Source organism: Meleagris gallopavo, chromosome 1 (assembly GCF_905368555.1).
Source record: "Meleagris gallopavo chromosome 1, MGAL_WU_HG_1.1, whole genome shotgun sequence".
In the NCBI taxonomy this organism is placed as follows: domain Eukaryota; kingdom Metazoa; phylum Chordata; class Aves; order Galliformes; family Phasianidae; genus Meleagris; species Meleagris gallopavo.
The window spans coordinates 82,695,044-82,721,786 of NC_139404.1; the positions used below are offsets into that span (position 1 = coordinate 82,695,044).

The following is a 26,743-nucleotide window of genomic DNA, read 5'->3' on the forward strand; positions in this document are numbered from 1 at the left end:
ATGCCAATATTTCCGAGCACCCAGGTCCAGGAAAGCCAGACAACTCAGGAATAGGGCTGGGACAGCTGCACCCCTCGATATAATCCAAACAGAGACTGAACATCCAGGCCGAGCTTAAATGCATCCCTTGGGCCTGAGGGCAAGGATGTGGGTGGAGAACTCAATGAGATTGATCATTAAGCCTTATTAATACAAATCTGACAAAACCAAGGGTTACAGCACACAATCTTGCTTTAAATAAGGGCTTTTGTTAATATGTCATCATCAGAAAATTACTTTTTTATATTTTGTAGACTTTGTGTCTCTGAAAAGCAACAGATATGCTAGAATATAAAGTACAGGATATAATTAAAGCAGCCAGCAAGCACCTGGAAGATTCAATTCCTCATTCTTTTGCTAAGAATGGGAACAGCAGAGACACGAGTCAGTGACTGTGCTCCTAGTATTTGGAGCTCCTGCACAATTGATTCTGTGCAATCTGCGAAGCCCACAAACCCATCCCAGCCCTCTCAGCAGCTCTAAACATGGCCTGAGTTTCAAATTTACAACAAAAGTAACCGTAAGGTGAACTGTATGGGAGTTCTCCTTGATTTTTCACAAAGCAACCTGGAAAGAAAGCTTTACATCTATGTCATTGTAAAGGTGCAGTTTGGCTCCTTCAAATTCCTGAAGCACTTTTAAAAGATTTTCTGTAGCATCATCCAGCACTGCAGATTACTTAAAAGGACTACTTCCGTCTCGGAGATGTTTTGTGTTTTAGGAATATCAGTAATGTCTTATTCAGAGCTTGGCTCTGAAGGTCTGTAAACACAAAAAACATAGTACTACAAGCTGGAGATAAATGTACAAATACTCAAGGCTCTAATTGTTATGAATAATAGCATGCCAGAAGACCCCATTGGGACAGAGCTTCATTTTACTGGTGCTGTACATACACACAGTAGGAGGAGGAATTTCTGTCTCAGATCTCTTTAGATCTGCTACAGATATTTTATTTAGGAGAGAGACAAAATGCCCACTTACAGGAGATGTCTAATTCAACATCATGGCCCTTGAGACAAAAAACACACAGGCACTTGACCTATGAGCCTGCAAGTCATTTATGTGAAGTTCTACAGAGTGTCTATGAAAACTCAAGGAATTTCGCTCAGATAATTCATATCCTAGCATATATTACTCTTTCTCTGCCAATTCCTCATTTAAAAATTGAGTGTCCCCTCCAACTCAGCATAAAAGCACTCATACTTCATGTTTCAGTACCATCCCCCGTAAGATATTTTCAAATCATTCAGTAAGCACTGACATCTCTGTGGTAGGGATTATTTATTGTTGCTTCAGGCTTAGCAGACTGTGACACACCACAGGAGAAAACAGTAGCATTATTCACCATAGGTGAAACCAGAGCGTTTTATTTAGCAAGATTAATTTTAATGCATGTACTTAACTACTAAAGGAGGGAAAGTTACGTAAGGATCCTTTCTATCTGTATTTCTGACTTCCTTCAGAATAGTTCCACTGATAAACATGCCTTCAAGTATCCTCAACTGAATCTCCTGTACTGGGGACGTGACCTTGCGCTATATACTACATGGCTAAAATATAAATACAGTTAACGTAAGTACTAACAACTGAGAGTATTTAACAGCAGACAAACTGAAACACAGGACTCAAAGTGCTATATGATTTATCCAAGGATGAGTGTTCAGGTCTGGCCTCAGGACAAAACCAGAGCTATGAGCTGAAACCAGAAGCCCAGAACCCATCCTCAACATTGATAAATAATAGCGCTTAAGTTTAAACTAACATAAATGTTTTGCTACATTACAAAATACCATTTTTTTCTTCTGAATTTTTAAAGCACCTTCAAGCTTTATTATCAACTTTTCTTTCCCCATTCTTGCATTTGCTACATTCCAGCCAACAAAGGCACAGAGAATTGACATCTCTTGGCAGAACAGATCCAAAAAACAGGTGATAACGGAAATACTGGCAGCTAAACCTAGCCTCCTGGATGCTACCAAGTCAGCTTCTCAGATTCAGAGGAAGTGACAAGGCTTTTTTTTTTTTTAAAAAAAAAAAAAAAAAAAGTACTACTAGGACAGTAACAATTGACCTGGTACTTGGAGAACTGCTATATCCTAAGAAAATCTGCATTTCCTCCAGTTACAGATTAAATCCTGTAACACGATGAAAAGCACAGCAATAGCAGCATAGTAGCAAAGTCCTAGGCTACAGCAAGTAAGGATATACTCAAATGCAGCAGCAGTAGACACAGAAACAAAGGAAAGAATCTGCTTACCCTTGGAGGACCTCAGGCACGCAGGGATCTCCAGCAGGAGATCCCTGCCTCCACTGCCAACTCTTATATGAGGTCTGGGAAGGGGTGGATCCTGGCTCCACCCCATCCAGTCAATCAAGTGCACTGCTTGCACCTGAGCTCCCCTGGGTTAGCTCTGCCTTCCTACCAGGTGTTTAATCACTGTTTCAAGTTGTGACTTAGCATTTCCACTACACATCCTAAAGCAGAAGTAAATTGCAGGGTGAGCTCTGCAAATGATTCATATTTACAAAAGCAGTTCAAGTTTGTTTTGACCACAAAGCTTTGGATATTTAAGAAATGCAGGATACCAAAACATCAAGTCCAGATCTCAGGGACCATTACAGTATTGTGGAGAGCCCACACTGGGAGAGGAAGAGGAAAGAAAGAAGAAAACAGACATTAATGAAGCAAAGTATACTTGCAATTTACAGCTGTTCTCCTGGAGGAAAGCATGCACAATCTGACTAAAAAAACACCTTGAAAAAAGATCAAGGCAAGAACTGAGGCAGTGTGGCATACAGCGTATCTTTTATGAACCATCTTTTTGTCAGGAAAAGGCATGGATGGATGGAAGTCATGCTGGAGATTTCAGCACAGTGCACCCTTCTCCCTCAGGTTCTGAGACAATGTCCCAGAAGAGTGCAGAAGGCACTTCTGAGCTTTGCATTTGCAAAAGCAGTCTACAGATGTGCCCTTGACTGGAAAGTGTTTTGGGAGCCAGTTTGTGTCATTTTCATTTGTGCTGTTCACTACGAATCTGGCTGATCTGTGCCCAATAGCAGAGGGTTTCTTCCCTGCTTGTTTGCCATGTGCCTAGTCAAACACCCAGCCTTCTCAAAAAGCCTGTTTTGTTATTACAGCAGTATGCACCTGGAAAAAATGAGCAGTCATCCTAAAGCATCTCTGCAGCAGGTATAACATCCTGGCTAAACAATCTCCCAAATGCCTGAAAATTTGTGAACCTGAGCTCTTGATGATCCCTGATCATTTGCACTCCCCTCAAGGGCCTTAAAAAGCACGTGCTGAATTTCAATGCCAGCTTCTTCTCTCTCATGACTGCTCTCCCATTTACATAACACAATTCCTGATGCCTGTAACTCAGCACATAGGCAAGAATGTTCCTAATACCATGTCAGAAAACTGCAGAGAAAAAGGGGGGGTGGGAGGAGAGGGGGAGAAAAAAAAAAAAAACAGGCTATGAAGCTTTCTAAACAAAAGAGAAGCTGAAAATAGCCCAGTCACAGAAGGACAAAGTTGGGCAGAGCAGCTGACCTGGGAATGGCATGGATTCCTGTGGAGGGAAGGTTTTGCAGCCCACTGAAGGGGGAACAGGGCACAGTGAGGATGTGAGGCATGAAAACGCCTTCTGAGGAAGTTACCTGCTGCTTGGTCTCCGCTGGTAGTGGAGGCATGGACCTCTGCTGATGGATGGGAGCCCAGGGCTGGATCAACCAAGAAGCATTTGAGCTGGAGCTGGGGACTTCAGTTGCTGGTGCATGCGTGCTGTCTGGTCCTCTGCCTGTCAGTGAACAAAGGGATGCTCCCTAAAAACTCCACAGTAGTGGACTGGAAAATTGGAAGCTGCATTGCCCTTCTGTTGTGGTATGGGCAGGAGCATAAGGTGATGCCCAGGAGATTCCTACTGGATGAGAGAGAAGGATGGAGATATGTCAAAGGGAGGGTAAGGCACAGGAGGGGCCCCACTTGTGACTTTTTGGGTTGAGGCCAGGTAGGCTGCCAGCCCATCTGCATCACAAAGAACCAGCCTTCCTTGCAGGCTTAAAATGCAGGTTACTTGAGGAGCTGCAGCCACACTCATCTGTCATATCAACTGCCTAAAATGGCGGCACTCCAGCAGGAGGAAGGGCGTGGCCTGCCTCAGTGTCACAGGTGTATGCTCACTGGAGACTGCAAAGAAGTGTCTGTCGAAATATACGAAAACAGGGAGCTCTTCCTTCTCTTTCTGCACTTTCAGTCATCGGGTAGAGCAGAAGGTGAAAGATAACAGTCAGAAATGTTTGGCTGTGTTTCTGATAGAAGCAGAAGTCTGTCCGACCCAAAATGGCGGTGTGCCATGAGGAGGATGGTTTATATTTGAAGGGCCTTCTTCCCCAGGGAGGAGAGTGCCGTGAGCACCCCAGCCGGCAGCTGCACGGAGGGCATGGCACTGTGCTGGGGAAATGAGACCTGCAAATTTACAGTGGTATTTCTTCCTTGTTGACAGGTGGTAAAAGCTATCCCCAGTGTGACTACTGCTCCTTAGAAGCAAACCATCCCTTGCCAGAGCCCAGTTCTAAAAGCGTTTATCAAACCAGTAGTGTTTTGAGGCACTGGGTTGTTTTTATCTTGCTGTGTCTTTCCTCAAGCTAAACCAGACTCTGCAATTACAAAAACTTAGTTTGCTCCTGAGACTTAGTTTGCTCGTGTCAGAACTTTCTGTGACACAAATCATGGCTGCTTTTATAGAGATAAGGAAATTAATTTTTCTGCCTGATCATTCTGATCCCTTATCAGCCCTCTCAGTCCTGCAGGGCTATCAGGAAAGCTAACTGGATTTTCTCCTAGATTGTTTATTTATGAAATAAAATTCCCATTTGCATAACTAATTTCTTATGAGCATTTCTCTGTTACTGTAATGCAGTTCGAGGGAAAACTAAGCAATTATCCAACCCATTAACTGTGAAGGAAGCGTAGCAAGTTGTGGCACACAGAAAAGTCATCATCTGCCTTTTTTTTTTTTAGCATCTATGGACATTTTATGTAGACTCAGCACCTGCTGTGGGGATCCAAGCAGCCAGAAGAGGGTAGTATACGTTAATTAATCAGCTTCATCTGAAAAGCAGAGCTATTTGTGAGAGGAACATCTACCGACATTTCTGGCTGCAAGGTAGAGAAAGACAACGCTGAGAAATTCGTCACTGAGCTTTGATAGAATTTGGAAAGGAAGATTTAAGTTAGAAATGTCAACAATTAGATTAATAGTAGGCTACAGAGCTTTTCACCTTCTGCTGTTAGCTCCTATTTGAGCAATGCCTCTTTCAACAGAAGTGCATGTCTGAAACTACTTCATGACTTTGCTTTCAGCTAAGAACAGCATACATTACTAAAAGTAACAGCATCTTAAGTGCGTCCTGGTGTAGTGTCTTGCCTGCAATAAATCTAAAAACCCAGATGGGGATGTCATGAAACTGCATAGCACTGAAAGCGCCTTACGAGGATGATTCAGGTGTAAGAACTTGAAAAAACCCACCACCTTCACACATGCTGTCTGACATTGCATGGGGTTTCTGCAGTTGACAGAGACTCAGAAAGGAAAATGCACATCAGCGTGTGGTACAAGGCGGGAGCATGGCTTGTAATTCACATTAACACGTTTTACTGCTGCTCACTTCCTTTCTTAGTGCAAAGCAAGTCCTTAAGCAGGCCTCTGTGGATGAAAGCAGTGAATGGGGATTGACTGAGGAAGTAAACAAGGAATATCCAAGGGAGTAAGTTATTATTTGCTTTATACTATTAGTAGTTGGATATCACTGACAGGATCAGACTTCTGCTGTGATAGATGTTGTACTCTCTCACGGAAAAGGAAAAGCAACATCCTGAAAAAGGAAGTTCTTCAACAAACAAACAAACAAACAAAAGAGCAAACAAAAAGTGAAAGGGAAAACAGATACAAAGATATGAAATGCCATGCTTAAGATCATATGGCCAGTAATTGGCAGAGCAATAGAACACTCCTGACAACATGCTTCTGGTGAAACTAATTCAAATTCTCTCAGAAGTTAGTAGGTAAAAATGATTGGTTTGCACATTTACACCTTGGAAATGCACTGAAACCATAACACACCATTGTTTCATATTTTATTAGTACTCTGCCTGAAGCAAAGTGGAAATGTAAGCTGAATTTTTTTCTAGAATTATTTTCCCTCCATCCTCTCAAAAATAACACATGCAGAAAACATCAGAACTTTTCGTTTAACATCAGACTGTAAATGCTAAACCAGATGCCCTTCACCTGCTGCTACAATGCAAATGCTTTCTCAGCTTGAGCATTGTCCTTTATCCCTATAACACAGAAAGAGCACACAGGAGTTGAAGAAAGGAAAGGGACAGAGAATATCATATGCAAGCTGAGTTAGGGTGTCAGACTAATCTCAACCCCTCTAAAGAGCTTAGTTTCAGGAAACCTTCACGTGACAAATTCAGAAAGCCTTTAAAACAACCCTGTCACTTCAAACCAATGGTTGCAAACTTGTCCACTATTTTCTTGGACTTGGCTTTCGGTTTCAGAAAGGACCCTTCTAAAATGACGTGCAAATATCCAGCTGCCATGTCTGCTTCAGTCAGTCCCAAATCTCTGATCATTTTGATGTGAGGAAGAAGCAAAGCCAACTATAAAGATTCTTTCTGGATATCATTCTCAATAATGCAGGAAGGTTACAGTAATAAGCCAGTTCCCCTACCATTTCCCTTCTTTGCATTATGCATTTTGGTTTCTCTGGCACACAAGAGCATTATGGAAAGTGATGCTTGATGGGGAGTATTCTGCGTACACATCTCTATTCTGAGCTCCGTTCCTGGGGATCCTTTGCCATTTGTCTCTCTCTTGTTTGGCTGAGCTTTCCTTTTGAGCCACCTGTCCATTAAAAGGAGTGTGAGGACGTCCATGCAGAGTCAACTAGTCTGACCAGAGGGGCTTCCCCTTGTGTTTCCATGCTGCCAGATGCAGTTGCCTGCAGAGGGATTTGGACGGATGAAGATGCAGTTGGTAAGGGTACATTACCCCTTAGAAACATGCTTGAAGTGTTGCTGTTCACCTCACTTCCTGGGTTGGCGACACTTACAGCACTGTTGCTCACTGACCATAGACAAGGGTAATGGCTGGAAAAAAAAAAAGCAGTACAAACTGAATGACTTTTTCAAAACCTGCATAAGACTTACTTCTACGGTCAAGTGCATTATCTGCTCAAAAGCTGGTATCCCAATCAAGTTGCTGAACTAGATCAGCTTTTGCAAGATCTTATGTGAAAAACACAAGCAGCCATTATACTTGGTGACCTTGAAGATAGGCATGGAAAGAAACATGCAAATACATGTCATGTTTCAGGACTTGTGTGTTTTTTTCTTTTTTTTTTTTTTCCCCTTAATGAATGTTTATATTTTAAATAATTTCACCTGATTTTCTTGCCATCTAAAATAAGGAAATTCATGCATTTATTTGGGGAAAGGAGGGGAAAATATTTAATTGGTTTTGTATGCCTAATAAGTTCTGGCCAATCCCAGAACTGATTACTGCCCTATTACCAATACTTCTATAATGCACCATTATAGAAGTTTTGTTTTACCCCTGTACCATTTGTTATACCCCTGCAGTGGAGTAAGAACCTCATTTCATGCAAGAGAATAGAGAGGAGCATGGAGAGGAAAATAATTTGGCTTGAAAATTCTCACTGACCGCAGACACCTGAGTTTCAAGATTCTGGCTTTCAAAAGTACTAGGGAAAAATAAAGCTCCCATTGATTTCATCTGGGCAGAAGGTAATCAGCTTGTCAGAAGGATCTGTCCGGGAATCTTAAGTTGGGTACCTGGGACATGTTTTAAAATCTGGATGCTGATTGAAGCATGAAATAAAGTGTGAATTACCAGGGCAGGCACAGTCCTAATGTGAACAGGTGCAGAGATTTCTCCCACTCATCCACATCAGCCTGTGAAAGACTGTTTTTTATTTGGATTATTTGACGTGAACAGACATGAAGCACGGAGTGGCAGATCATGGGAAGCTTCTTCTCTTTGCAGTGTGGCAACATCACTGTTGTTTCAGCATATGCTGAACAGGATCACACCAGGAATATCAGCCACTTTCTGTACTCTGAAGCATAAGAGAAAGCAGGGGAGCTGGAGACCATGGTGAGCCATTGTGGAATGAAAACCTTTGAAGCCTTTGACACTGTCCCCCCACAACATCCTCATAGGGAAAAGCTGGCTGCCCGTGGTTTGGATGGGCATACGCTCTGCTGGGTGAAACACTGGCCATATTGCTCTCTTCAAATATCTGAAAGGTGATTGCAGCGAGAGCGGGGCTGGTCTCTTCTCACTGGTGACAGGTGACAGGATGAGGGGAAATGGCCTCAAGTTGTGCCAGGGGAGCTTTAGCTTGGATATCAGGAAACACACTTCTTTACAGAAAGGGTGGTTAAGCACTAGAATAAGCTTCCCAGAGAGTTGGTTGAGTCACCATCCCTGGATGTGTTTAAAAACCGTTTGAATGTGGTGCTCAGGACATGATTTAGCGATGGGTTGTTACAGGTAAGGTAGTATGGCTAGGTTAGACATCCTAATTCTCATTCCTACATTGAATCTCACTTGTATTTCTTCCTAAGGTCATCTTTACTAGATCTTTTAGTAATAAACAAAAAAACCCACTCTTTTTATTCTTGAAGTCATTAACAAACCCAATCATTTCTTTAGAGCCCAGTTATGATTAAACATACATGTTGTAAATTGAATATAAAGAGGTCCATGATTTGGAAAAAAAAAAAAAAAAAAAAAGGCTAAAAATTACAGAGGCAAGCTGAGATCTGTACAATTTATTTTTTGAAACTTCTGGAGTACATGTTTATCTGGGATATTGCTTACTAGATAAAATGCTGGAGAGACTTAGCAAGTGTGCACACATACTGGTAAGTGCTGTTTCTGTAGTATTTCACATTCATGTAGCATGGGCAAGCTTTGCTGTCAGATAGGTCCTTCAGTTAAACAGTATCTCCACTTTATATATGGAAAATTGAGGTCGTGATTCACCTAAGGAAGACTGTGTACGTAGAGGAGGTGGGAACTGGTTAAGAAATCAGGCATGAATGGAGCCTTATGGCAGTCCTACTAGCCTTGGTGCTCCTAATACCAGCAGCTTTTCTGTAACCTTACCTGGGTCCTGGGCTGGCAGCTCCCTTGGTGTGTGGCACTGAGAGCAAATTAGCATGTGGAGAGGATGGCAAAGTCCAGCTGTCATGTCCTGAGAATACCTGAAGATTATTGCTGGAGCTCTCCAAAAAATTCACTTTGAAGGGGGAAAAAAAAGAACAAATCCTCATGACATGCATTGTTCCAAGAATCTTTTGATTAATGATGACTGCCAAATGACTGGCAATGTTTTGGTACACATTTCTTTATAGGTTGAGTTTTCAGTTAAGCAGGATGCTTTGCTAAATTATAGCTAGCAAACAGATTACTTTATCCTTACTCCTGTTTCTGGTCAATTTCATATGATCAAAGTAGATCCAGTTTCTGTATCTCCACTCCCAGATCTAGAGAGCAGGTGGGACATGAAAGTTCTCCAGGCAATACCAAAAAGCCCTCACCTCAAAGCAACATCTGCCATGTCCCTAAGGACTGCTCTGACTTGAGAGAGCAATTGCTTTGTGGCACATCACTAAAAAGAGGGCTTGCAATGCTTTGATACTTTTGTATAGCCGAAAGAAGGACTTTAAGCAAGATCATTCACTCTTATTTACAATTAGCAATTACAATGCACTGAACAATTCTGTTCCACTTCTTTTGTTGCCTTAACCGTACCCTCTGCATTCAGTGTTCAGCTTAGACTGTCACAGACACTCACACTGCTCTTCCCTAGCTTCAGCTTTCAATTGTTTTACTGCTTAGGGTTCCCAAAGCAAGGGTCAGTCAGGGTGAATGTTTCCAGGAAGCAAAGCAGTTGTACCTGTAGGTGAATGATTTCTTTGCATGTAGGGAGGTGGGTATGGAGCAGCCCGATGCCCTCGCAGTGCTGAATATCGCTCACAGCCGTGGGGAGTGTGTGGAGCTGGCAAAGGTAAAGGTGCAGTATACTGGTAATTAGAGCTTCCTGATGCACACATTGTATCTGGGTTGGAAATCAACCAGCCACCCACTTCGAGGGGAAAGAGAAGAATGTTATTGCACTAAAACATCGCAGTTCAATAAAGTAGCCAGCTTCCTGCACATCAGTTGAGCTTCAGAAATATCAAACCAATGTCAAAATACTGCTTCATGGAACAACTGACAAGCAGAAAACAACCAACCAAAAGAAAAAAGCCCACCAAAAAATCCCACCACTGAAAACAAGACCTGAAAACGCACTAAGAGAAAACGTCACTAATGTCAAAGAATAAATGAAAGAAAAGCTGATCATCATTGGAATGAACACAACATCTTCTCCCTCATTTAAATTTTTGTCCTGCTTAATGATGAAAGTTTTATGGGGGACAAAAATACAGTTATAAATACAAAACAAATGGAGAGAAAGCCCTTAAAATTCCATATATAATTTCTTTTTCCGGGATTCCATTTACATCAAAAATTGGATCATACACAAAAAATGATCCTTCTGCAGAAACTGATTTCCTACTGAAGTTATTTCAATCATTATTTAGTTTAGACAGTCCCTTTCTGCAAAGGCAGTTCAACTGCTCTGCTGCTCTGATCCAGTTAAGCAGATCCCAGCTTCCCAGCATCTATCATATCACACAAAATCTCCAGCTCACATGAACAAAAACCTTACAGTGAGAGTATGTCATATGTTGACCTTCAGAGACTGTTTCTGGTGCATCCTTGGGATGGTTTCTGAAAGGGAAAACATCTAGTGGTAAAACTTCTTATTGCAAAATTAGTAAAGAAACTTTAAAAACTCAAAACTAGTCACGCACACACACACAAAAAAAGATTTTTCTGCACTCTGTCATAAAGGAAACAATTATGTTTCACAGCATCCTAAGCCTGAAACGCTAAGTCTACCTGTGGGACACCTGGGACTTCCTGTATCCCACTCAGTCTAAAGCAAGGCTCTGCATCCTGCTTAGGGCCATGAGACGAAGGCAGCATTTGCCCGCTGCAACTGAGAATTGAGACACAGTAGCTCCAAGAGTGGAAAGGAAAAAAATAGTGATTCTCCTGCAGGCATGTGGGAGACGTCACTTTAGAAGACGCAGCAGACCTGGACAAAATTTATTAGCAATGATGGATGGGAATTTATCATTTGGATGCCTCAATGTGTTAGTACAGATGAAGTGAATCTTTGTAAAATAATTAAGCCACATTCCGTTTCTGATGGCAGAAGCATCTCTACCATAATGAGCACCTACAGGTTACTTTTAACAAACACATCACAGAGTATCACACAGGTTCAGGAATAGCAGTGTGTCTGTGTTACCGGTACAGCACAATTTCCCTTTAACTATGCTTTTTGAAGTATGCAGCATTTATTTTCCCCGACCTATTGAATTATGGTATTCATTGGAGACTAAGTACAACGTAGTGAACATATGAGGTGTATAACATCACTGGGAAAACTTGTACCCATCTCATTTCATATGTCCTTCTGCCTTGAAGAGACTACTCACCCACATTAGGACATCTCATGGTGACAATTATATATAGAGTCTCCCCACTAGTTTCAGTGGGGTGACTCTAGATTTAAGACTATAGAAACAAGATTAAGTTATGTATAATTTATTTTTTCCATGGTGATATCACAGTTTTAAACCATATCAGCAACCAAATACTACTGAAGCTGAAAAAGATCAACTCACCTTTCTTTTGCATCCAGGAAGGCTTTGGCAAAGGGATTATACTTGATTTTGAGAGCTGTTATCTTGAGTTTACAGAAAACAAGGCACGTTAGTGAAGGCAACTTGGAATAGAGAGTTGAAACAACATCTTCCAGAGAAAACTAAGTGGAACTGCCATGGTTAGACAAACAAAATATATCCCCACGTATTGTCTTCCAGGAGTGGTTGGAGGGAGATTGGCTCTTTGTATAGTGCTGCGTTCTGATCAGTGCCACAGGCAGCACACCAAAAGGGGCAACTTAATGGTGTGGTCTAGTCTGGTAATTCCTGTGGGATTGTGAACTCTTTCGAGAGAACTGAGAAGAGAAACAAATACAAATCAAATCTGCAGCCAAGAGATATGGCAGATGAGTGAACAATTGTCACAATCCAAATTATCCCTCAATTCCAATTTTAGAATAGAAATTTTTCTTTAGAATGATATGCCTTTCCATAACTGTATGCATTTTAGGGAGAGGGAAGATCTACGATTATCATTAAAACTGTTGGTCATTACTATAGAAAGATATGTGAGCTGACTGTAGCTTTTTGCAGTAAGAGATTGGGATGCCAGGACAGATGGACCAATCTGGAATAGCAGTGGCAGAATATTAAGCTAAATCTGGCTTAGTACTGCAGCCAGACCTTGGACTGAATAGTTTTCAACTGCAGAAAGAAGACAGTATGAGACTGGGTAGAGCATTATACTGCATGGAACTAGTAGTTAAATGAGAAAAGGACCAGTCTATTCACGCTGATCTTGTAGTTAATAGGCTTCTAATATATCTCATCAGTAATACCCAAGAGCACAGCGTGGCATCTGCCTACCTCTTCATTTTGATAGGCAGTCACAGCTATGAACTGAGTCTCAGGGAAGGAACAGTTCATCACCATCCGGTGGGGGCCTCCTACACGAACTATATGTACTTGAGGTTCGTATTTATGCAGGGAGTTCAACATTATCTGCAGAAAACAAAACAGAAAGACCTCAGTGACACTCTGTGGTATCCATCCCACAGCTGTTTTCTCATTCTTGCTCTATAATAGATCAGATTAAACCCCTCCAGTTTATTGTTATTGAAAGCAGAAGGGCAGGTGCCTTCCTAACTCCTAGCAAACTGCACTGAACAGAGTGGGCTTGGATTTAAAGATCTTGATACAGCAGCATATGTGCTAATAGCCACGGCCTTCACACCGGGCTTCCACTGCACTAGAGGTTGTTCAGTCAGTTAAGGAGCAATCTCTATCCTGCTTCTGCTATCTGAAAGAATCAGAATTATCATCACAGAAAACAAGGCCAGGATAGAGGTGCTGTAGTCACCTCCCATCTTTCTGGGCAAGATTTACCTAAACAAGCCTTGGCAAATGTCTCTACTAGCATTTAAAGCTCTGCATAATGGTTATTTTATAGAATACCCTTCCTCAGGAAGCCTGTTTCATTACTTAATTATCTCTAATGCAACGAAACATATTTAAAATTAAGAAAAAAAATGTATTTTGGAAAGTGCTATGTGCATATATGTATATATATATGGAATAGGAGCCAATAGTTGACTAACAGTGCTTTCTGCTAATACTTTCTAATAACACCACAAAAGGGGAAGCTGAAACACAGTGGAGATGTGGTTTACCTTAACACTGCTGCCAAAACTTAAAACAGGGAGAGGTTCAATTGTTTGCCATTTAGTCGACTTTTCTTTCGATTGTTTCTCCTTTAGCTTTTCCACCTTTCCTTTCTACTTTCTTCTTCTTTCCTTGCCCATATATAAGATCTTGTTCTTATCTTTCCCATCAAGGTTTCTTTGGCCTTCCAAATTGTCTTTTCGTTGTTCCTGTCCCTCTCTTTCTACAGTGCATACATTTAGACTTTTAGCTTTTCTAAGGTCCTGGATGCAGGATCAGAATTTGCAAATTCAGATCCTATTTTATGTTACACAGTAAGTCCTGTGTGCCAATTCTATGTGTTAGTTTATGAAAAGTCAGGTCATCTTTCTGTTCTTCAGTCTCTAAAAATTGAGATAATTTCCTACCTAATTAAGGCAGTAGGCTTATGAAGGTACCTCACAAACCAAATGGAAATAATGGGTAGAGAACATACAAAATTTACACGGAAAAAAAAAAAATTCTGGGCTGACAAGTAGCATCCAACGTAGGAGTTTTGTACAAAAACAAGCAAACAAAAGGTCTTGTGCAATATTTTATCTTTAGATGCATCATCAGAAACAAAATATGAAGCAAAACTAATTTTCCTGTTTGCATTTTTAAGGGGTTCAAAGAGAAAGTCACTTATTTTTGGTACATGTGGTTTCTTTCCAAAGGCCAAAGCTGATTCAATAGAATATTGATAATTATCATGATGCAGAAGCAGACATAGTAATTATTTCATTTAGGAGCAGCCTTTTATTCTGCTATCTGACTCCTGCCAACATTCCACTTACACCAAACAACATGGGGGAACACAACAAAAACCTAATACCCGTGACCATTCTTTCCCCCTTCTCTGAAGTCCTATGTAAAAGAAAAAAAAAAAAACCAACACACAAGATCAACTCTCAAAAGCCCCCTGATGATTAAGTAAACCACAGCACTCTGTTTCTCTTAACATCAAGAAGTCCATTAAAATCTGAAAGCGCCAATTAAGGCCTGTTTATTCCTGTTTACATGTGGCCTCCAGAGAATAATTGGCATCTGTGGGTGAAGAGGACTGTAAGGGCCTCTATAATTACATAAATGCACCCTTGATATTTCTTGATTGGTAGGTGCTTGCAATCGAAGCCAAGAGGTGTATGGGGAAACATCAGGCCATACCCATACCTGCCCACTCCCATTGAGCTTGTTGGTAAGTTTGACTTTGCTGAAGGAGATGGCAGCTTTCATCCAGTGGGCCCCAAAGTTGGGAGAATCTGGGTGGATGTAGACACAGCTGTGGTTTGGTGGCTCTGGTTTCCCAGCTGGCACCCATTCTCCATTGACGTACTTCCAGCGGTGGCCATCAGTCGGGGCGAAGTCTAACAGGAAAGAATACATGGCATTTGGGTCCAAGCCTGATACGCTGATCTTCAAAACGGGGAACATCCGCCTGGTCAAGAAACAAAAAGTAGAGATACCATTAGAAACCGATTTCGAAAGGCTCGTCTTAGTGAGTTTGTGGCCGGCAGCCCGCAGATTAGGTCAAAGTAAAAAAAACATCCTCCATCCCCATTTCTCTCTGTACAGCTAGAGAAAAGTCTCCTAAAGTTTAATCCTTCTTTTTATTTTCACAATTTTGGAAAAATATGTTATTGCTGAAGTAGGGTACTCGGGTCTTGATCTAGATTTGTGAATGCGTTTTATTTATGAACTGTATATAGTTTCAGCAGCGTCTATTGGATATGGACACGCTAAGTACCATCCTTAGGTCTGAGGCAAGAAGGATTGAACAGACTCAAAGATGGTCAAGAAGGTGAAGCCAAACCACAGATTAACTGCATCAATTACGGAATCCTGCAATAAATTGCATTTTGGTGCTTTTATTTTCCTGCAGAACATTGTCCAGTGGCCAAGTTCTACTTTGTCTCACTCTGTATATATCCTCTAAAATCATCTTGCCATTTCCAGCCTTTAGGACATAATCCCAGGCAGATAACCACCACAACAACATAGAAAGATTTTTCTTCCTTCTTTGGAAGGGATGGTTCCATGGTCTCTGTGAGCTAAACGATTCACTTTCCTCTGATTCACCTCCTTTGGTTCATCTGCTAAACTCCAGTATCTGTCACTTAAGTAACAGTTTCCAGGTAGCACTACTCAAGTGCACTAATAATTTGGCTGCATTTACTTTGTGTAAAATTATTTATTTCCTGATTATTTACTTCAAGATTAGTCAGGCATGACTTTATCATTTAGTAAAATGCCTTTTATCTCATCTTCCATCATCTTCCATATATTTCATTACCTTTTTCTTGAAAATACATCCTGAAGTCTTATTACATGGGTGTATTAAAAATTAGTTAGCTGAAATAGTTAACTGTAGTTTTCTCCCTTTTTTAAAAAGTATTCTCATACTGTTCCACTGTCAGTACATACATTTCCAGTTTGAGAAGTCTGGTCCTTGCTGACCAACCTGCACTTGGCAGTTCTTCCAGTCATCTGCTCCCTTCCATCCATATTCCTCATCCTCATCAGTTTGATCACATTCTTCCACTTCCACAGTTCTGCCGTAGATGCAATGTTGTCCATTACTAAGAGCCCTAAACATGTATCATCCAGACTTCCCACCATCTTGTGCATATAAAATTAAAATACTGTCCTCATTTAGTTTTGGGAAACACTTTGAAGCATCTTTGTCCTTGATTCCAATACCCCCTTTTCTTAACTCCCACTTACTTATTATGCCTTCCTTTGTAAAGGAGATTTGCAGCAGTTCACAGCTAGACTTCTGTCAGTTTTCTTTCTGTTCCAATACTTGTGATTACAGCTTTGAATTGGCATCTCAGTGCCTGGACAAGTCTACAGCAATGGAATTATTAGGGCTTTCACAGTTTCAGGAACTGGGAAAAGTAACAGAACAGACATCTCCCATCAAAGATACCTTACTCATTACGTTTCTTAGGCTGTGGCATCATACACATCATTACATGGAGAATTATTGTAGTTACTATATATCACCTCCTACTATTCTTATATAAACATGAGGCCTCCTGGCCCCCAGAAACATCCACACTGAGAAAAATATGCTGAACCATGATCTTTCTAAGTAGAAGTTTAGCCAAGAATTTATTCATTACATTTAGCACGTCTTTCTGACGAGGTGCCCCCTTCTTTCAAACAGGAACATGACTAAAATTGTGGATGCGCTGCTCCCTGCCCAGCCAGGTCACCTCCAGCCCACCTTCAAAGTAACAGGCTTACATATTTAGCTGAAATTGAAACAGAGGGGAAAACTCATCCTCAAAAAATTTAATTTTGCTAGATTTCTCAGAACTATTTGTTAGTTCTTCTGCACACAAAGCAAAATTCTCTACCTTTCTACTTGAGAGGCTTGACTTTATCCCCAGGAGAGCAGATCAGCATCAGTTCTATCCTCCTGTACCACATAAGTTACAGTGTTTTCCTGTATTAATCTTTGCCACACGCACAATTAATCCCCACCTCATTTGGATCAGCATGTTTGATTGTACAGGCCTTAATGATGGAAGACCTACCACCTCACTTGTTGAGCAGATAAACGGCTTTACTGTTCAAATTGCATGCTGTAGCATGGCAGATGAAAATTTCCACAAATTTGTTTCAATCAGAATTGATTCCAGTGATCAGACAGGTGCACATGTGACCTCTGATACTGCAATAACTGAGTATTTCAATCTCTTCCATTTATTTAGAGAAGATCTGCTACAATTACTCTGGTACGGAGCTTGAGTGGGAAGATGTTTCGTATCAAATCTGAATGTGTAGTAAAGAGTAAAATTGCTTTTGCATCTAAGCCTTTCCCCACATTCCCTTCCACGTTTGCCTGCACTGATCCAGTACTGATTCTCCCCACATATAAAGGGGAATAGTGGCCCTTTCCTGCCTCCACACAGTAATGGGGATGTTTCAGAATACCGCATAGCTGAAATGGTATAACACTGAAGAAAACTTGCTCAGTCAGCAAACGGGTTGTTTAAATGTTGAAATGCCAATAGAATACCATAAATGTGAGTAAAATAGGAGACTGATTCCAGCATGTGAGCTGCACCCTTTGAGATACATCTTGTGATACAGCATGCAGTTTAATTTCACTGTATCCATCCTGTTAAAAACACATCCATCTTCCCTGTATACCTACGTGTTTTGCTGTGGCAGGCGATTCATACAATGAAGCACAGTGCAACTATGGAGAAGTATCTACGTATTAACAGTGAAGGTGGTTCAGAACATTTTGGGACCCTCAGTACTAATTAGAGATGACTCAATCACAGCAGATAGAACTGTGGATGCTAGGAATTCACATTTGAGAACCGTATCAGACAGCCTTTTGTTCTCCAGTACGTTCCCGCATTAAGTTTCAGTTTAATTTCTGAATTTTGCTAACAATATTTCCACACAAATTGCCCTTCATTTTCAAACACCCAAGTTCAGGCTGGCTTTTCCTGTTAATCTTAGAAAACAGTTTTCAAAAGTGCTCACATATCCTTCAAGAAGAATGTCTGAGTTGGTTCTATCGCTGTAAGCAGCAGCAGAATTAGATCAATGTTTTTTCTTTTGAGAATCCCTTCAGAGACTGCCACTGAAGAATTCTGAGCCTGGAAAAAAGCTCAGGATTTACAGGATACTGTCTCAAGTTTGTCTTCTTCTGAAAAGCATGGAGTTGGAGTTGTTCAGAGGGTTTTGCAGCAGCCACTCTCTGTTCCATTTTCTCACTGTTTGTTTGTTAAGGGAAAATACTTCCAGAAATGAAAAAATGAAAGGGAACCTTTTTTTTTTTTTTTGATAGTCATTAATGCTACAGAATCTTCATTATAAGGATTCATGCAGATTGCTAAAATACTCTTAAACAAATTTACTTTGAGACTGCTATAGTTTGATCAGATAGAAAGAACACGTACCTGCCTCCACCGGCACTAGCTTTAGAAAAAGTAAGAGCCAGCTGATAAGGTCAGTGCTAAGTTAGAATGAAGAAAAATAAATAAGCTTCCACGATTAAAATGTAACATTGGATATTCAAGTAACAATGGATTTTCATCCCAGCAGCAGCATAAAAAGATTGTGTACATTCACTCACCTAGACATTTTAGAGAGGAAGTATCACCTGCAATCACGACATACATTAGCAGTGAGGAAAGAAACTGAAAAAAAAAATAACCCACAACCTGCTGGTAAGGCACAATCCTTTGTATCCGTTTAATTAAGTTGGTGCAAATTTATTCTCATCTTGATTACTTATGCTGACAAGGAATCAGTTTAAATCTACTTTACATTAAGTGAAAATCCACTCAGAAGTTTGCTTTAGCCCAACAGCAACTATAAACATTCAAATTAAGCAAAAGCAGCTTCTTGGTGTAAAGAACAACAACAGAAGACAACATTTATCTTTATAGATTCCTAGGAATCAGAGTAGCAATAAGCATGATATTTTGGAAGCAGAATTGTTCTCTTACTAGAAGAACCTTGCTGAGCTAGCAGACAAGATTTTTCCCCTTTTAATTGTTTTCCTTGTCAGGCTACAGGCAATAGTAATCTTGTCCACAAGTTCTGTTCAACCAAAATCTCTGCAAAACTGATGGAACTCACACCATGAGCGTAAATCTTTTCTCTCATCTCTTAATCTTGCTCTCCCGTGCAGATCTTCCTTGTGAAAGAAACATGCGTGAAGGTAGGGTGGGAGGGGATGGCAGAGGTGGCAAGGGTAGAGTAAGTAAAAACCTTAGTACTAGTGTACAGGAAAACTTTCCTCTAGTCATAACTTGGACTCTGTTGCCTTCCTAGCTCAGTGCAGAGCCTATCTGGAGAGCCCCTTTCAAGCCAGAATTAACATTCTTTTCTCCAGATTTTGCACTCAGCAAAATCCCCTTATGCGATCCCCTTATATCACAATTTGTTATCTTTTTAAAGCTCTGTATGTCAGCCAGTATTCTACGGTGCTTACTATAAGTACACCAGCAACAACTACAGAATTGTGAGGTACAGGTGTGGGATCACACAGATCTGGACTGCACATACAAGCCACAGAGCACAGCTGGATTGTACTCTTTTCTAGTACAGATTGTATGCGCAGACTGTTAACCTCCAAAGCCTGAGAAACAAGAACAGCAACAGGGAGATAACAGCACTGGTCTGCTTCTGTACAGTCCTTTGAGATCTACAAGTAGGAATGTGGTAATAAACATTAATGACTTGTAGCAAAAGAAGCAATCCAGAAGATTTTGAGAGATACTGTCCACACCTTGGTGAAAGTTCCCTTTTTGTCAATACATTTCTCCAGCATGTTTCACAAGCAGGAATAAAGTGTGGCAGGAATGGCTTCACAGAAAGGAGCGGGGACACCCCATTCTGTCCTTACCCTGCTTTTAGGGGACCACACTGCTACATGCTCACTGCAGTTCTCTCTAGCCTATGCACACATTACTTACTATTATACCACTTCACACCCCCGGCTGTCACCCACCCTTAGCACACAGTGCTATGCAGATCACTCACCTGCCATTCTTGGTCACAATCATCTCGTTGGTGACTTCTCTGAATCTCTGCCAGAGGGTAGCATCCTCTAAGACAACCTGAAGCTGCTTCTCAGTGGGGTCACCTTTGTCTCTCCCTGCCCGGAGTTCACCCTCCACGACGCTGAGCAGCCTGGAGACGGTGCAGTCAGTGGGCTTTTTGCAACCCAGGTCTGCCATAATGACTTTACTGTCAGAAACTTCGGGTGGGTGTTAAAAGACAGAAATAGGAAGCTAAATCAAAAAGCAAGTCAGATCGTTGGGCACAGCTTGTGAAACGTGCCCTCCTCACTCTTTTGACTGACTAGCTCTTTCCTCTGGAAGTCCCAATGGGCAGTGACACCAGCGTGTGCAGGTTTATGCACACACTCCACACAAAAAAAGGACTATCTCCTAATTACCTGTCAGACGGTCAGGTGGGTGGCAGGCTGATGACTCAATTGGCTGCCTTGAAAGAAGAGTCCTCCATCCAAATTAGCATGCTTTTATCTTTTTTCAACCTGAAGTGGGTCTAATTGTTCTGCTTGAGAACCAGGTTTCCATTAATGAAAATTATTTCATTTCCAGACTGAAACAATGCATGGAAATTGCATTCCCGCTGATGCGGACTCTAGCTGAAGGAGCTAGTAACAGTCAAGACAGTTAAACAGAGAAGACAGTCTTAAAGATAGAAGAGGATAGCCTCATTTTCCCCAGCATGTTGAATAAACGCATTAACTTCATTGCTCAACATCCTCCAAGTTCCTAAATTAACATGTTAGATGGCAAAAGAAAAAAGTAGCATCCTTACACTCCACTGTTGATGCCTGCTTTGTCCATCCCTTGGACCCCAGTTTCATTCACAAAATGTCTGTGGCACCTTACAAGTACCTTAACTTCCTTCTGGATGCATTTCTAGGAACAGATCCCACACTTCTGAGGCTGCGTATAGGCATAACTGTCCTGATGCCTGGCACTGCTGACCTACTCAAGGTCTGCTTCATCCAAAAGCTCCCTCATCATTCCTAAAACCAGCATTCCCTCTCCTCTCACAGCCTGAGGCCTTATCTGGCAAGTCTCTTTGAACTGCATATACTTTCCACAAAGGACAGTTGTAAAAGAAGCCACTCTTACACCAAAAAATCCATCAACTTCAGCAGTGAGACAGGGATCTGAGAAAACTGAGTCCAGTTCTGTGCTGAAGAGTTAAGTGAAGGTTAAGTTATGTGAATACCACTGATCCATAAACATTGGACTTTAACACATAAGGCATTTGAGTGCCTAATTCCTCCGGATGCATTTAGCTCCAATAGCATCTGGGAAATTTCTGGTCTGTTAGACATGACATAATCAGGGACTTGCTTATGAAAATAAACGTTGGGCATTTCTTTTTAGAGAAATATATTTTCTACCTACTTACTTAGAACTTTGCATTTGTTTAACTCAATAGCCCTTGTTGAATTTCTGTGCTTCCAGCTTTCTAAGTAATGAAATGATTTGGTTTGGGGCTCTACAGTGGACCACAGATGACATTTATAAAGACAAGGAAGGGTCTGGCAAATTCTATAAAACAGGGTTTAAATTAAATCCATCCTTTAACAAGGTTCAATTTATCTTGCAGCGCAAAAACCCAAGAGGTATCATCTCCCTTGCCACCAACAGCCAGAATTTGTAGGTCCTATCCGTGTCATACAGCATCTTTTTCGGCAAGTAGTCCTACTAATCCCTCAACATTGAGCCAGAGTGTGGATACTGAATCCAAGTCCTCAAAACAGCACAGCTGCACATGTGCAGCAACACAGTGTTCTGCAGAGGAGACTTTAGGTGAGCACTTTCACTGCCCAGCAATCTCAGCACCACAGGAAGTGAAAGTCATGCAGCTGTGACGTATTTTTTACATCTATAATCCCAATCATCCCAACTGGGAACTTTGCACTCTGACACATCTTCCTTCTTTCACCTTCCCAATCTTCACATACCTTGTTTGAATTGTCAGCTCATAACATTTTAACTAGATTGTCAGTCAGCTCACCTTGTGAAAGGTTTCTGTCTGCACCAGGCCTAAGCAAATAGCAACTTCTGGTTACTAACCAGCCTCCTTTCACTGCTGAGCAAATGAAGAATGTACATTAAAATCTACAAGATATTTAGGTACTTTGAAGTGTGCCACTGGGCATCTGGAAAAATAATTGCTTATCAGGTAACATCGTGTAACACTGAATAGATTAGTGTTTGGGCTTTCTTTTTCAAATGCTCAAAAAGGAGAGAGAAGTTCTATCATTTTTCCCTGCACATGCCACACAAGATCAAATGGCATAGCAAACACTTAGAAGACCATGAAATAGTTGTTTGCTTTCGTGATATTACAAAATGTTAATAAAGATGAGAATCAGAGCTACATGAAATATTGTACACTAGGAAGTTTTTGGGTTAATTTTTAATCAATAAGACTGGATTTTTACAGTTTTTTTGTGCCTGCAGGAGAGGCACAAAGGCATTTTCTTTGTAGTTTCAAATATTAAAACTCGCATCCTCCACACCAAAGAAATGCACTCTGAGATACCAAAAGTAAATTACACTTGGTTGCTTTCAATTACCACTTAAGGTGCTTGATCATCAGAAATTTTCTCACAGAAAGAAAGAAAGAAAAATATCTCTTAAAATACTTCATTTTCACACACTTTTAATTTTAAACTTACAACTTGGTTACTGTAGCACAAGATACATGCAACCTCAATATTTTCCAAAAAGAGTAGTTACCTGCGTTGGCTAATGGCATAGGCCAATTGCTGGTTCAGAGCATGGGGAAGGGTATTTCGGGCTCTCAGAGCAATTAGTGATGCATGTAGCAGTATATTCACAAGGTGCATGTCACCACTGATGTATATTTACAGCCCAGAATTAGCCAAAGAAATAACAAATTTGCATGCATGCAAGAAAAGTCATCAGCTTAATATAAGCAGGGCACAGATTTTACTCAAAAATACACATCCAATCCATATGAATCCCACCTCATGCATTGGTCTTCACCAAATCATAGACTGTCTGCCTTACATACAGGCAATTGCCATGAGGAGGGGCTACAGGAGAGAAACCAAAGCAGTAGATTCATAGAGTTAATTGCTTATTGTTGACTTTTCATTTCTAGAAAATACTAAGGGTGGAAATCTTTATCACAGATAATTGGCCTGTTTTAGGAGACATCCTTTACATTTTAAATGCCTCCTTTGTTCACCTAAATAACAAACTTGAATACTTCCTAAACATCCCTTCTCCCTCCTATCTTCTTGAGAGATGAATTTTTCCAAGTCTGCAGATGCTGAAAATGAGACACAAATGGATTAACATCACTAGGTACTCCTGGGACACTAAAAATAACCTGTTTCAGGTATCAGCTGGGTTCTTTCTTAGCTGGAAGTCTTCCCATACTTGACATTTGAAGGAAAAGGTAACTGCATTTACCAAATAATAGAGTAACAAGGTGATTGACAGTCATTGCCACTGAAAGTAGGACACAGCATGAATTAGTCCTCTTGCACTTGCCATCTGTAGCTGTGCAATTAAACAAGTAAATGGGTATGGATGTCTCAGGAAGTAGGAAGGGTTCGTACCAAACATGCAACATTGAAAACTTCCTCTGGAACCCCATGGAGAGAGGTAGGTGCTACTGACCAGGAAGCGGCCATCTTGTGGCTCACAGCCTCCCAGAACTAACCCCTTCAAGTCAAAAGTGCAAGTACAACACTTAGAGACATCTCTAGTTGTGTCCAGGGTTCACCAATAGGAATTTACCTACTCACACTTTTAATTGTGGCAACAAGGTCTGGAAACAGCAATGACAGAACAAACCTGGAACACTTACTGAAATTTATTCACCAAGTTTCAGCAGTAAAAAGCAAGTTGCTGGTTTTGACTTTCTAATTAAAATAATTTAAAACCCATTCCTACCACCAGCTGGTGAGAAACAGCAGAAGAAAAAAAAAGTAGAGAAAAGGTAATTAAAGAGGCCTCTCCTTGCCTTGACACTGGATAGCTGTTTTTTGGCCTTTAGGTGCACGTTTCCAAAATAAGCCAAACCTTCACGATGCAGTGAAATCACAGAGAACAAGACTCACACTTTCCATCCCCAGGGCTCTCAGTGGAGCACTCAAACAACCAACACCCCTGAACATTTAGTCCCAACAACACAGGGAAACGTAACCTCTATCACCATGACACTCCCAGGAAATCTACACCTATTGACGACCAAGGAATAATTACGAGAGGATAAAAAGACAGCTGCTTTCCCTCTGTTTTTAATCACGGATCCAGCCCCTTAAGAGATTGATGGGTTATAAGAGACTTAGAGAAGATTAGCCTTTTCATTACTGCCGGGGTGGTGGAGAGGACAGTTTCAATAACTTCAGCCAGGTATGTTTTTAGCAGTTATTCAGTCAGCCTGCTCAAGTAGCACCTCCCTGCCTCCTGTTACAATCAACATCAGCTCAGAAAGCACTGGAAGCTTTTCAGAGCAATTTTTATAGTTTCTTAAAAAAAAAAAAAATAAAAAAAAAAAATTCCTGATCTAGTCAGGCTGGTGATAAACATAAACATATTACAAAAAAAAAAAGCAACGTGTGCAGTTTTGGGCACCACAAGATAAGAAGGACATAGAACCATTAGAAAGAGTGCAAAGGGAGACTACGAGGAAGGTGAAAAGTCTGGAAGGGGAGATGTGACAGCGACAGGGCCCGAGGGAACGGCATGGAGCTGTGTCAGGGGAGGGGCAGCTGGGGGTGGTGGGCATGGAACAGCCTGCCCAGGGCAGTGGGCACGGCTCTGAACTGTGAGAGTTCAAGGAGTGTTGGACAGTGCTCTCAGACATAGGGCTTGAAGTTTGGTGGTGCTATGTAGGGCCAGGAGCTGGAATTAATGATCCTCATGGGTCCCTTCCAGCTCGGGATGTTCTGTGATTCTAATAATAATTATACATGGCTGAAATACTTGCTTCTCTCAAAAGTAACAAGACTTATACATCCTATTACACAAAAATAGAAAACACAAGAGCAAACACTCATGACAAAATAATTTGTTTTCACTCTACATATCTGGAAGTGACATCCATTCAGAGCTGCACTGAAATCATTTTGGCCAGCCTATACTTCTAACATACCATTGTTCAGCTACATCAGTGTTACTCCTCATTTCTGCAGATTTTATATCACAAATAACCTCTTCTAGAGATGCCACATGGGAACCTGAAAAAAACTTAAAAGGGTTTCAAATAGGCTAACTTAAAATAGCAATCCCAAAGATTGGCAGCTTAGATATTCTATTCCATCTCTCTAATCATCTGAAGCTTTCTTCAGAAAAAGTTTTTTTTTTTCCCTTCAGGAGTTTCCACAGTTGAGTATGGATGGACATTTACAATCCTTTACCCTGTGGATACTGCAACCAAGCCTGAGCTCAATGTGAAATAAACAAGTAGACAAAGGGAAAAAATACTCTCTCTCACGAATCAGACCTTGTGGAGGGAAAAGGGGAAAGGGTAGGCATTAGGTATGTAGCAGCCTTCCAGCAGTCCCATTACTAAATACAAATCCACCATGGATTTGCTCCCAGGGTGGAGGCATCTGCAGCCTCTCTGTGCAACCTGTTCCAGTGTCTCACCACCCTCACATTAAAGAACTTCTTCCTGATACCTCGTCTAAATCTGCCCTCTTCCAGTTTAAAATAATTTCATCCCGTCACTACATGCCCTTATAACAAGTCCTCCCCAGCTTTCCTGTAGGCCCCCTTCAGGTACGGGAAGGCTGCTACAATGTCCCCCCTGGAGCCTTTTCTTATCCAAGCTGAAACTCTCCCAGCCTATACCCATAGTGGAGGTCCTCCAGCCTTCTGATCATCTTCACTGCCCTCCTCTGGACCTGCTCCAACAGCTCCACATTATGCCGGTTGAACTAGGCAGAGAAAACAAAGCACTGAACATTTATAGAAAGAATCTATTGCATTTGGAGGTTTAGATTCATACTCATAGCTGTCTTGATAAGAAAGTTATATGAAACTCCCCTGGTTCTTCTGAGCTCTTTTCAAAAAGATAAAATACAAACCACTAGGTTCCTGTGTTACAGAAAGATGGGTGTCTTCTATTAAAAATAAAAATAAAAAATTGGACCTTCCTGTGATGAAATTTCAGTGTATTCAGCTTTGAGACAGTTTTCTTAGAAGACCAAAACTGAAAACACAACATCTCTCAAAACACTCAAGGATTGCAATCACCCTTGCAATAAAAAATAAATAAATGGCAGCCATTTGGGTTTGCCCTACCAATCAGAGGAAAAATTAACACACAGGAAGCAGGCCGGTGCAAAGTTCACCACATTGGTAAGGAAAATCAATATCACAGCAAGTTTTTGGATGCATATTACACGCCAACTGAAACAGATTTGCTTTCTGAGTCATTGCCTCTAGCCCTATTTCTGACATGTGCATTTTTAAATTACTGATTTTATTTTTTTTATTTGCAGTATTCAGAATGCACTATTTCATAAAGAAAAGACAGAGACATGACTAATAATTTTTGCTGACAGAATGGAATGAGGAGTTATTTGCTCTGTAGCACAGACTAAATCAATAATTTGTTGGCAAAATTATGTTGACACTTGAGGTTAAAAAAAATTAATCGTATCACCCCCACCTCATCAGCAAATTG

General features: G+C 41.0%; 1 protein-coding gene across 6 annotated transcripts; it reads right to left on the bottom strand.

Moving 5' to 3' along the window:
- Positions 1 to 1,010: 1,010 nt before the first annotated feature.
- Positions 1,011 to 26,692, bottom strand: TBX19 (T-box transcription factor 19). 6 transcript variants are annotated; one of them, XM_085238220.1, is made up of 9 exons: positions 16,265 to 20,053; positions 16,002 to 16,092; positions 14,714 to 14,978; positions 12,728 to 12,862; positions 11,882 to 11,943; positions 10,855 to 10,916; positions 10,036 to 10,224; positions 9,243 to 9,375; positions 1,011 to 7,198 (listed from the first exon to the last, which is right to left on the bottom strand). In XM_085238220.1, the coding sequence occupies exons 2-9, from the start codon at positions 16,058 to 16,060 to the stop codon at positions 6,961 to 6,963; spliced, it is 1,143 nt and encodes a 380-aa protein (XP_085094346.1). In that variant the 5' UTR covers positions 16,061 to 16,092; positions 16,265 to 20,053; the 3' UTR covers positions 1,011 to 6,960. The 6 variants fall into 6 exon arrangements, with proteins under 6 accessions (XP_085094346.1, XP_085094350.1, XP_085094369.1 ...); XM_085238224.1 differs by having other exon boundaries at positions 15,965 to 16,092; XM_085238243.1 differs by lacking the exons at positions 16,002 to 16,092; positions 16,265 to 20,053 and adding an exon at positions 20,057 to 26,692 and having other exon boundaries at positions 10,036 to 10,137.
- Between the last annotated feature and the right edge of the window lie 51 nt (positions 26,693 to 26,743).

Excerpts from the sequence above, each read along its gene's own strand:
- TBX19 (XM_085238233.1), bottom strand. The coding sequence starts at position 20,253 with ATGGCAGACCTGGGTTGCAAAAAGCCCACTGACTGCACCGTCTCCAGG. Across the intron at positions 14,979-20,056 it reads ATTGTGACCAAGAATGGCAG|GCGGATGTTCCCCGTTTTGA; the intron begins GTGAGTGATCTG and ends TTTCTTGACCAG. Across the intron at positions 11,944-12,727 it reads CTGCCTATCAAAATGAAGAG|ATAACAGCTCTCAAAATCAA; the intron begins GTAGGCAGATGC and ends TGTAAACTCAAG.